This window comes from Phacochoerus africanus, chromosome 3 (genome assembly GCF_016906955.1).
Source record: "Phacochoerus africanus isolate WHEZ1 chromosome 3, ROS_Pafr_v1, whole genome shotgun sequence".
In the NCBI taxonomy this organism is placed as follows: domain Eukaryota; kingdom Metazoa; phylum Chordata; class Mammalia; order Artiodactyla; family Suidae; genus Phacochoerus; species Phacochoerus africanus.
In genome coordinates this window covers 36,893,343-36,905,464 of record NC_062546.1, presented here as the reverse complement: position 1 = coordinate 36,905,464, position 12,122 = coordinate 36,893,343, and the positions used below count along the sequence as shown (strand labels likewise).

At 41.7% G+C, this 12,122-nt stretch overlaps 1 protein-coding gene across 4 annotated transcripts in view; it reads right to left on the bottom strand.

Annotated features, from left to right (window-relative positions):
* Positions 1-12,122, bottom strand: part of SNX5 (sorting nexin 5) — a 29,341-nt gene that overhangs the window by 2,565 nt on the left and 14,654 nt on the right. For 3 of the 4 annotated variants that reach the window (XM_047771628.1, XM_047771632.1, XM_047771630.1), the window contains 9 exons: positions 11,731-11,852; positions 10,642-10,765; positions 9,734-9,829; positions 8,357-8,462; positions 7,914-7,989; positions 6,419-6,458; positions 6,236-6,322; positions 3,784-3,943; positions 292-377 (listed from right to left, as the gene is read on the bottom strand). In XM_047771628.1, coding sequence (XP_047627584.1) covers positions 292-377; positions 3,784-3,943; positions 6,236-6,322; positions 6,419-6,458; positions 7,914-7,989; positions 8,357-8,462; positions 9,734-9,829; positions 10,642-10,765; positions 11,731-11,852 — 897 coding nt within the window. The remainder of the gene's footprint in view (positions 1-291; positions 378-3,783; positions 3,944-6,235; positions 6,323-6,418; positions 6,459-7,913; positions 7,990-8,356; positions 8,463-9,733; positions 9,830-10,641; positions 10,766-11,730; positions 11,853-12,122) is intronic. The other variant, XM_047771629.1, reaches the window with a different exon arrangement.

The following is a 12,122-nucleotide window of genomic DNA, read 5'->3' as shown; positions in this document are numbered from 1 at the left end:
GGTTGCAGCTGCAGCTCAGGCTTAATCCCTGACCTGAGAACTTACATATGCTGCAGGTATGGCAAAAAAAAAAAAAAAAATCAAACACAAAGAGGGCACTATTTCATCAAGACATTATGGATTTTTGGTTTGCAGAAGGTAAAAAAAAAAACACTCCAACAAATGGCTCTCACCCACAACAAAAACTACAAAGCAAACTAACTCCATCTGCTTGATGACACTGGAATAGTGAACTGGGAATTGGGGGAAAAAAAAAATCCCTAAAAGTTGGCTTAATTTGGCAACACTTACCCTGGCATGCTTTATTTCCAGTTCTGACATTTCAATTAGATTCTTTCTAAATGCCGCCACTCTCTTTCGTTTGAAATTGATCAGCTCTACAAAAAAAAAAAAAAAAAAGTTTACCAAGAAAAATTGAACAATTTCCATCTTTAACTTTTTTTTTTTTGGTCTTTTTTTCCTTGCCTTTTCTAGGGCCACTCCCATAGCATATGGAGGTTCCCAGACTAGGGTCTAATCGGAGCTGTAGCTGCTGGCCTACGCCAGAGCCACAGCAACGCAGGATCCAAGCCGCATCTGCAACCTACACCATAGCTCACGGAAATGCCAGATCCTTAAGCCACTGAGCAAGGCCAGGGACCGAACATGCAACCTCATGGTTCCTAGTTAACCACTGAGCCACGACAGGAACTCCTCATCCTTAACTTCTAAATATTTTTTCTGGCCACACCCACAGCATGTGGAAGTTCCCAGCACAGATCAAACCCGAACTGTAGTTACAACCTGCACCACAGCTGTGGCGATGCTAGATCCTTAACCCACTGTGCCACAGGAACTTCCCAAGTATCATTCTTAAAAATTAAATGATCTCCAAAGCCTTGGGACACTACCGTATTTTCTCATATTTTTATTATCTCTGCAATCAGATCACATCAGCACAGTGTTACCAAAGTGCTTACCACTGCATTTAAATGACCACAACCCAGAGTTCTCGTTGTGGCTCAGTGGTAACAAACTTGACTAGTACCCAAATACATACATACATACATAACCACCACCAAATCACTGACAGACTTCCTGGAGAATTCTGAACTGAGCAGCCTTGCCCTTTCCCGCTAGGATCCAATGCTGTGGAGTGCCCTATGGAGGTGGTGGGTCACACATATTTGCACTAAGGACCTTTTTTATGGATTACTTTTAAACTTTGAAAACTGCTACTTTCACATCCAGACAGCTTTTCAATGCTGAGACCTATAGGACATGCCACCTTTATGACTATCCTTCCCTTTCCTATTGTCACCAGTTCCTGTTGTTCAGGATTAAGGTCCTATTAGTAATTAGGCTAAACCAAAAAAGGATACTAACTCTTTCCATAAACTTAGACAGTCCTTTAATCAAACTCCTCCCTTAGCTTAAGGTGGTACCCCAGGGTACCCAGGAGCAAACTTAATCCCTGCATCTCATCTATATGACACTGTCCAACAGAAATCTAATACAAGCAGCCACACTAAAAAGTGAAAAATTAAAAAATGTATAGTGATGTAAATCATAGTAACTTGGATATATCAGGCTGATCTTGCTAGATGTCAAGATAAGCTCTCCTCCTTCCCTGAGGACCAGGACTCAGAAGAACCCATCTGTCTCCCATGATTTCTGCCCACTGTACTACATTTGTTCAATCCAGCCACAACCTTAGAACTTCAACCAACAGCAAATAGGTCAAGACCCATTAATCTCTACATTCTACAGATGATAGTTTTAAATATCATACACCCAGGCTTACATTTTGAATAGATGACACAATCAAATAACATAGGGATAAACCTTAGGCAATAAAGACAGACTTAAACTGGCACCATTTTGAAGCACTTTGGTTTTTCTTTAAAAAATGATTACCAAAGTCACTACACTCTGGCCTATACATAATAGCCTAAGATTTTTAACTCATTAGTTTTGAATTGTTCTTCTTCCTTATAAATTTAAATTAGCTGGTTGTTTTGTTTTGTTTTGTTTTAAGGCTAGAATTTAATTCAGGTATGGGCTGGCAAGAAGTTCCTCTGAGGAGTTCCTGCTGTGGCTCAGTGGGTTAAGAGTTTGGCTGCAGCAACTTGGGTCACTGTGGAGGTGTGGGCTCAATCTCTGTCCAGCACAGTGGGTTAAAGGATCCAGCCTTGCTACAGCTGCAGTGTAGGTTGTGACTGTGGCTATATTCAACCCCTCACCTGGGAACTTCCATATGCTGCAGGTGCAGCCATTAAAAAAAAAGTGAAAGAATCCCTGTGAATGTGTCTGCAGGCCATTTGCAAAGATTTTGTACAAAGAAGGGACTGCAGTCCTGAGCAGACAGGAGCCAAGACAAAGGAGCAGAATCTACTCCAGATACACCTAGGTTTTAGAACCATGGAGATGGAAAAAGTCCCAGAGAAAACTTACCATGGGGACTTGGGGTGGAATTCTGAGTGAATCAAGTACAGTGTCCCACTATAATTTACATTCACATTCTGGAAGACATGTCTTTTACTCTTTGCTCTGGGCCCCCTAAGAACTACAGGGCAGTCAGATTCCCCAAGGAATATGCATGTTAAATGGGAACATTACACCATCTCCTAGTAAAGTTAAACTATATTTTAAAAGCCCCTTACTCTGGAATGGTAGAGAACCCCATGGAGATGGACTATGATTCGTGATGAGTATGTGTGCACATCACTACACTTGCCCACTATCACCTGAAGGGTCTAGGAGCAGAGGCACCCCAGAAGCAATGAGCACACTTGGTACTCAATCCTGTTACTGTTCCCTAAGTAAAAACAACTGGGCTCCTAGAAGAAATGATGATTTTCAGAGCTGGAAAAACACCAGAAATGAGGGGAAAGTGGACACAACATACCTTCAGATAAACACCCTAAGACATACTCACTACTAATAGAGTACTCTACTGGCAATGCATAATCAGAATCCAATCGTGAGAGAACAGACCAATCAAAAACAAGGAATAGTTCATTTGCAAAAAGAGATTAAGGTCTTCAGAAAGGCAAATGTCAATTAAAAGAAAAGGGGGAGGCTGAGCTAGGCTTCCTCTAAATTAAGGCAGAGTTCAAAGTTATGATTACTAAATGCTATCTAAGACTGGAGGAAATGATTGTAATAAAGTGAGAATACAGACAGGAGACTGCAATCTAAGCAAAAGCTAAGTTTACTAAAGGTGGTAACTATACAGTAAGGATGTGAGAGAAAAACACAACCAAGTTTTTAGGGATAAAAAGACCAAGAAAGATACAACTTAATCTCAAATGATTTAAAAAACAAACAAAAAAACCCACCCCAGATGTGTTGATACAAATCACAAGTGGGAACACATGTAGATGTACAAGTGACAGTGAAAGGCAATCAGGACAGTGAGGTGACTCCAAGTCAAGGATGTATGGTATGGGGCTTCTTTGCACCATCTGTGCAACTTCTCTCTGTAAGCTTTATTTTATATTTATTTATTTTTGCTTTTTAGGGCCACACCCTCAGCACATGGAAGTTCCCAGGCTAGGATCGAATCAGAGCTGCAGCTGCTGGCCTATACCACAGCCACAGCAACAGATCCGGGCCACATCTGCGACCTACACCACAGCTCAAGGCAATGCCAGATCCTTAACCCACTGAGCAAGGCCAGAGATCAAACCCCTCATCCTCATGGATCCTAATCGGATTCATTTAAACTGCGCCACAATGGAACTCCCTCTCTGTAAGTTTCAAATCATTTTCAAATAAAAAGCAAAAAGTAAAGAGCTCAACCTTCTTTTGCAGATTCAGAAAGCTGTTCAAATTTCTGGCAGCATTCTTGCTGGTGTGCCTCAGCCAACTTGATGTCTCTGCTTTTTAACCGGGCCTTATCCAATGCTTTGTTTGAATTCTCATAGTCAATGAGGGCTTTGGTGCGTCTGTATAAGAGATCCTGAGAAGAAAATTAACAGATATGTAGTTAAACCTATCCTAAAAGATCTCTAGAACAGAACAGGAAGACTAGCTAAAGTACTCTAAAAAACAGACCCTGAACCATGGTGCCAATACACCGCCTGATGTACCTCCCCATTTTTTCCCCTCAATCTCAACATTAGGCTGGGAACAGCATTGAGAGCCTTTCCAGAATTCTTTATATGGAGTAAAAGAAGAAACCCAACAGTGAAGACTATAGGATATTTTTACCCTAGTTGACTCAATAATAAAAAGTAATTTCAGACAATAGTGTCTATCAAAACATATAGTGCAGAGTCAAGCGATAATGCTATGAGAAAGCAACTGGGCAACCAGGTAGCAACAGTCTTATAACCCTACCTTGCCAACCCAACCCCCTAGGGAATCCACCTGAGCATCTAAACTGAAACAGAGTCTTTGTAACTACAGTAAAGCAGAGGTAAACTCACTATCTAAAATCAAGGTTATGGAGTTCCTGTCGTGGCTCAGTGGTTAACGAATCCGACTGGGAACCATGGAGTGAGTTGAGGGTTTGATCCCTGGCCTTGCTCAGTGGGTTAAGGATCTGGCGTTGCCGTGAGCTGTGGTGTAGGTCACAGACTCAGCTCAGATTCCAAGTTGCTGCGGCTCTGGTGTAGGCCAGCAGCAACAGCTCCGATTAGACCCCTAGCCTGGGAATCTCCATATGCCGTGGGTGTGGCCATAGAAAAGACAAAAAGACGGCCCCCCCCTCGCCAAAGGAGGTTACAGTGCATGTGTGTACAACAGACATGTACATTCAAAACTGCAATTTTATCATCAGCTGTTTATTAAAGTAGAAGATAAACTATAATAGAGACTAAAGTGTATAAAATCACATCCAGGAGTACCCGTCACGGCTGAGCAGGTTAAGAATACAACTAGTAGAGTTCCCGTCGTGGCGCAGTGGTTAACGGATCTGACTTGGAACCATGAGGTTGCAGGTTTTATCCCTGGCCTTGCTCAGTGGGTTAAGGATCCAGCATTGCCAGAGCTGTGGTGTAAGTCGCAGACACGGCTTGGATCCTGTACTGCTGTGGCTCTGGCGTAGGGTGGTGGCTACAGCTCCAGTTAGACCCCTAGCTTGGGAATCTCCATATGCCACAGGAGCGGCCCTAGAAAAAGGCCAAGAAGACCCCCCCCAAAAAATACAACTAGTATCCATCCATGAGGATGCACGTTCAATCCCTGGCCTTGCTCAGTGGGTTAAAAGATCCTCCAGCATTGTTTTGTGCTATGCTATAAGAAGGCAGCTATAAGTCCAATGTGACCCCCTAGCCTGGGAACTTGCATATGCTGCCAGTGCAGCCCAAGAAAACAAAATAAAATACATATCCAAATATTTTACACTAAAATAAAACCAACCTTAGGGAAAAGAATGAATTTCTACTTCCTGATATTTTCCAGCTAAGCATTTTTTCCTAACTTTATGCTGCCTGATTTAGTACATTTCATATAAAAATATTTTAAACATTTTCCTTCATGACAGTGTTAGTGTAGTGAAGAATACAAGCTTCATTCCCAAAGGTCATTTTGCTTACCACTTCGTCTTGCTTTTGGTTAAGTAATGCTTTATAACTCAAAGGCTGTAGTGAAACTGCAATTGAATAAAAGATCACAAACCCCAAAATCCTTTCTGCCTCAGAAGCAGCCACTTGGGGAAGTTCCCCTGTGGTACAACAGATTAAGGATCTGGTGTTGTCACTGCAGTAGCTTCTTGGGTCACGCTGTGGTGCAGGTTCTATCCCCTGGCCCAGGAACCTCTGCACACTATGGGTGCAGCCAAAAACAAAACAATTTAATCCCCCAAACTACTCTCTAGCTACTCAGCATCGGCCCTACTGCTCCTAAGCAATACAAACTCAGGACACAATGCCACAAAAAGACATATCACTGTGAAAAGCATTCAATCTAAAACAGAACTAGAGGTTACATATACACCCTTCACAATAAGAACTGAGAGAGTGACTTCCCCTAAATGCCTGATATACAGAAGATAGACACTTACCATCCACCAGTGAGTGAACTTACTGCTTGAGACCAGCAACCTTAAGCCAATGAACTTACTGCTTGAATTCTTCTTCAAAATACTCTCCCCTGGAATCAACTCAATTTTTGGTAATTTGAGTCTGCCTACTTCTTTATTTTGACTGATACCACTTACTGACAAATTCCCATCTTCTTTCAACAAAAGTAGTTTCTATCACCAGACCTCTCCTGGGTTATGGCAGGAGTTAAAGAACTCTTGTCCTACCTTAGCAGCCTCAATGTTGAGCATGTAGTACCGGAGGAGCTCTGTCAGCTTCAAGTCTTCATCTGAGGAGACCCGACTCTCCACTTTCTGTTAAAAAATCAAAAGTCACCACCATCACCTAAGCAGAAATCCATATATATTATGTATTTTGAAGCTTGTAAAGACCAACATAAAAATCCTTACCCTAAGTTTTTCAAATAGCTCAGCAACCTTCAATAGGTATCTGCAAATATACACAATTTTGGCTTAAGGTCTTCAATCAGGTATGCAATATCATCTTATCAATCCTCTACGAATGAATGGCTAAATTCAGGAGTCCCAGTCTGTGGTGCTTTAGATAAAGTAATGCTTTCAACACTACTGGCACAGTCTAGCAGAGAAGATGGTTATAAATTGCATACATTTACAGTTCCACACCCAAGAGAGGCTGATAACTCTCTCTGGGTGCCCCCTCAGCCCCCTGTGTGCAGAACCTGTGTTAAAGTCAGGTTTTCTGCTATAATACAAATATACTACTATTTTGTCTTGGTTCTGCCATTAGCCTGACTTCCATTTTCAAGTAAGAAATACTACTACCACTCATTATACCAAGCCTCGGTGTAAGCAGAACACAGTCATCCCACAGTAACAGCAAGGGACTGATTCCAAGAAAGCCCTCCCAACCCCACAGAGATATCAAAATTCACAGATGCTCAAGTCCCTTATAGATGGCATATTTGCACATAAGGCACAGACACTCTCCTGTATACATAAAATCACCTCTAGATTACTTAACATACTTAAAATGTAAATGCTACGAAAATAGTTTCCGATGTGTAGCAAATTCCAGTTTTCTTTTTTGGACCTTTCTGGAATTAAAGAAATATTTCCCATCTGCAGTTTTTTGAATTTGCCGACACAGAACCCATAAATACGCAGGGAGCTGATTATGCCACCTCAGAAAATAAGTAACCAGGATGGAGAAACTGTAAAAAAAAATTCATATGAAAAATGCTCAGGATCAGACTGGGGTCATTGCTTTATCCTTATGACCACCTTAACCAAATCTCTTCAAGTAAAGTGTAAGCACCATTTGCCTCAACACACAAAGCAATCTTCACTCAAAGATAGTTCCACACCCACATCCACCCCCACCCACACACAGAGGAGTTCCCGTCGTGGCTCAGTGGTTAATGAACCTGACTAGAAACCATAGGGTTGCGGGTTCGATCCCTGGCCTTGCTCAGTGGGTTAAGGATCCAACGTTGCCAGTGAGCTGTGATGTAGGTAGCAGACACGGCTCGGATCCTACATTGCTGTGGCTCTGGTGTAGGCTGGAGGCTACAGCTCCGATTCCCCTAGCCTGGGAACCTCCATATACCTTGGAATTGGCCCTAGAAAAAGCAAAAAGACAAAAAAAAAAATTCCAAAATCAAAATAATCCTCAAGAAACAGACAATAAACTTAACACAACTGAAGGCTTTGACAACAGCTACCATGGTTGGTCTAGATAGAAGTCCACTACAAATATCTTACAAGTATTTCTGTTCAGAGGGTATGAACGATTTGAGTGGTGGAGACCAGTCTACCCTCAGTGGGCTTGTACTCATGCAGAAATGAAACTACATAGTCATTACTCATATTTCCTAACAGTTTTCAATTACAGGATCAGACAAAATGTCTTCCAACAAAAACTTACTTTTTGATGACCGTGGGCTCCTCTGAAGCGAGACTATGCAGGCAAGCTGCAGTGTGGATATAGTCATCAGCAACATCTGCAGGAACAAGGAGAACCTTCTTTATATCAAGAGCTGGGGAGTTCCTGTCGTGGCGCAGTGGTTAACAAATCCGACTAGGAACCATGAGGTTGCGGGTTTGGTCCCTGCCCTTGCTCAGTGGGTTAACCATCTGGCATTGCCGTGAGCTGTGGTGTAGGTTGCAGACGCGGCTCGGACCCCGTGTTGCTGTGGCTCTGGTGTAGGCCAGTGGCTACAGCTCCGATTGGACCCCTAGCCTGGGAATCTCCATGTGCCGTAGGAGCGGCCCAAGAAATAGCAAAAAAAAAAAAAAAAAAAAGACACACACAAAAAAAAGAGCTGGAACGTTAGCAAAGCAAAGTGGCTAATGGGTAAATGCACTTACTTTTATGAGATCTGGTCATTCTGTCAGCCTTTGCACATGAATCCTTGATCCTATTATAATAGTTAATGAGGAAATTCTTCTCTTGTTCAAAGAAATCATCTACCTCCTAAAAGGTTAGGGGGAAAAAAGCAAAGCTTTAAGAATATGAATATGTATTTTATATTAGAAAAAACATGAAATAAGCTCATGCATAATAAGTTTAACCTCTAAGGACCAGCAAAATACAAATAACAAACTTTTATGAAACTGGCATTTCATATCTGAGATTAGCAAAGGTGAAATGCTGGCAGGAAATGTCAACATAGAACATTCTGAAGGGCCATTTAGCAAAGCCCAGTAAAATTCAGCAATTCTGCTAGAGTGGAGGTTCTGCCTGGAAAATGGCTACCTTGCCCTTAGATACCCTTATGTGCAAAATTTGGTAGTTCCAGACTGGGAGGCAATACTGGCATCCAGTGGTCAGTGACCAGGGAACCAAACACCCATAATGTCTGGGGACAGAACACCTTCAGCTGCACCAGGGTTTTCAAATTCGTGACAATGCCCTCTTCTCACCACCTACATCCTAGGCTCCTTACACAAACTCTCAAGAGACAAAGTTAGGTGCCACACAACAACTATTAAGGTAACTCCTGAAGAGCTGGGAGTGTGGTATTGAAGAGTGAAGAAATGTATCATACCCATGAGTAGCAAGAAATGTGTATATTTTATGTTCTAGAATAACACTGTCCAACAGAAATGTGACCCACGTGTGATATTTAAACAGGTACAATTACTTCTGTTATTTTATGTCTTTTCTTCCCATCGAGTCAGGAAATTCAGTTTCTTAATTACACAGGCTACCTACCAAGTGCAGTTCTGAAGAGTAGCAACAAATCCTGCACTTACAGCTTATTTTCTTTTTTAACATAATTGAGAAGAGTTCCCGCTATGACACAGAGTTAGAAATCCGAATGCAGAGGCTCAGGTCACTGTAGAGGCATGGGTTCATCAATCCCCAGCCTGGCATCGAGGGTTAAAGGATTCAGCATTGCCACAACTGCAGCTGATTCAATCTATGGCCCCCAGGAGCTTCCACATGCCACGGGTGCAGCATTAAAAAGAACAGTAATGATGATGATGCTAATTGAGAAAGCTCTCTCCTTAACAGAAAAGGAGAAAGTAAGACGAAAGTACGGAAAAGCTCTTGTTCCCTTACCTGGAAACAGGACATTTGGGGAAAATAAGTAAAAATTCAGTGAACAGATTAAAAATAACCAAGACTTGAAAAATTATCATTTGAGTAGTACCATTTGCTTCCAAATACCTATTCTGTAGAAATAAAAAGTCACCTATTCACATGAAGAGAATTTTTTCAAACAGCTAAAGACCACTTACCTTAACTCCTGAAAAAAGGACTTCATCAGCACTTTTCACCACACTTTTGAAAAAGCCACCAAACATCTCTTTGGTATTTTTCCTCCTAACACTTAGCTGAAGAGAAATCCAAAACAGTTAATGGTATGTATATTTCTCATCAAGTCCTTAACACATTCCAAGTAACTGTTTCCTAGGATAAGCACACACTTAAGATTACCAGATCTAAAATATCAAATAGGGAGTTCCTGTTCTGGCTCAGCAATAACAAACCCAACTAGTATCCATGAGGAAGAGGAATGGGTTCTATTCCTGGCCTCACTCAGTGGGTGTAGGTCGCAGATGCGGCTCAGATCTAGTGTTGCTGTGGCTGGCAGCTGTAGCTCTGATTCAACCCCTAGCTTGGGAACCTCCATATGCCGTGGGTGCCGCCCTAAAAAGCAAAATAAATACTTTAAAAATAAAATACTGAATAAACAACTAAATCTAAGCTCAAAATTACATTCTAAAAGCATGACTTAGATATTGTGACAAACTATCCAGACACCAAGTTTTACTGGCTTTTAAATTCTTTTTAGAATTACTGTTCTGTTGTGCTGATATTCATCTTCACTGAGGAAATTTCTAAGTCAGGACTTACCTTATATCTATTAAATACGGATAAATATTTAAGAAAGCAAGGGAATGTCTTCTTTCTTTGAAAAAAATGTGAATCTACTTAATTTCTTTTGAATAATCCCAAATTTGACTGAGCAGAAGAGGTCAAAATCTTCAAGGAACGTTTTAGAAAAATGTCTTACACATTGGTTTATTGCTAGAGATTCCCACTGTGTTGAACTGAACTTTGAAAGTCAATTTCTCATAAAATATATCAAGTTTATTTTTGCACATTTTAACTGGATCATGGAAATGGAATAAAAATGCCTTACATCTTGGTCATATTCCAGGAAAACATGAAAGTTTCGATCTTTACTGAGAACAGGATGAGAGGAGAGCCGCTGAAGGAAGACCTCATGAGAGGACACAGTCTTCTTAAAGACCGCAAGATACTCACTGGAAGAGAAACACAGAAGGCTTAGCTCAGCTGACAGGCACTGTGCTACTCCTGCTTACCCAGAACACCTGAACAGGACCCAAAGTATCTTGGTATAATTTAGTATTTAATTAGGTAATAAGCAGTTCTCATTTTGGAATCTAATAGCCATCAAAGGGGGAAGTGATATAACTGGGGTTGATGGACGCCCACCCCACGTACAAAAACAGCCATAAACACTGAAAACCCTTTAAAACAATGAAAACCCATTAATTCTGCAGCCATGTATACAGCACTGAGTCTAACGAGGCTTGAAACTATCAGAAATTACAAGGTGGCTTCACCTCAATCTACACACTAAGATGACTACACTTCCCAATGATAGGAACTTGAGTCAGCTGTGTTTGGCACTCTATTCTCAGAGCTCAGTGAGCCCCACCCTAAATAACATGGGCCTGTGGCACCACATTGAAGGGAACTGCTGAGATGGATACCTGACCTCCAATACACTAGAGAGGGGAGGGAGCTAAGAGGTCCAAGGATGGGTCATAAGATACTTTAATACAAACTTCCAACTATGACACAGATGAATCCACTTTTCTTTGAAATAATTACAACCAGATTAAAATACACTTCTTGGAGTTACTATTAGAATGCTTCTTTTAGCAGCATTCAATGCAATCTAGTTTCAATTGTGATTCCAGGAAACTTCAGGGACGAATGTAGGAATGTATGTTATCAGTGGCCTGAAGATTCATATATAAAAACAAAAAAGTACAGTTCCTAAGTGTTCCCATTGCTGCTCAGTGGTAAGGAACCCGCCTAGTATGAGGGTTCACTCCCTGCCCTCCCTCAGTGGGTTAAGGATCCGGCGTTGCTGTGGCTATGGTGTAAGGCTAGTAGCTGTAGCTCCGATGACACCTAGCCTGGGAACTTTCATATGCCATGGGTGTGGCCCCCCAAAAAAGAAAGAAAATCCACTTACGCTTCCAGCTCTTGCTTCATCTTGGCAAATTCTTCTTTGGTCATTGACCCTTCACCCTCTCCCAGTTTTTGCATCTTTTCTCGAGGTCCATCAAAGTCAGGCTTCGTAGGTGCAGGTGGAATCTGCAGCAAAGACAAGTAATTCTTGAGTGCTCTCACCCCCACACTGATGTCCTAACTTGGTACCTGTGCACAGGAGGCAGGTAGCCCAGTGGGGTCATCTAAAACTCAACTTGTGCTTTTAACCTTACTGCTTCTGCTTTGGCCATTTAAAAGAAGTATCCTGGAGTTCCTCTTGTGGTTCAGTGAGTTAAGAACCCAACGTTATCTCTGTGAGGATGCAGGTTCAATCCCTGGCCTCACTCAGTAGGCAATCAATCTGGTGCTGCCATG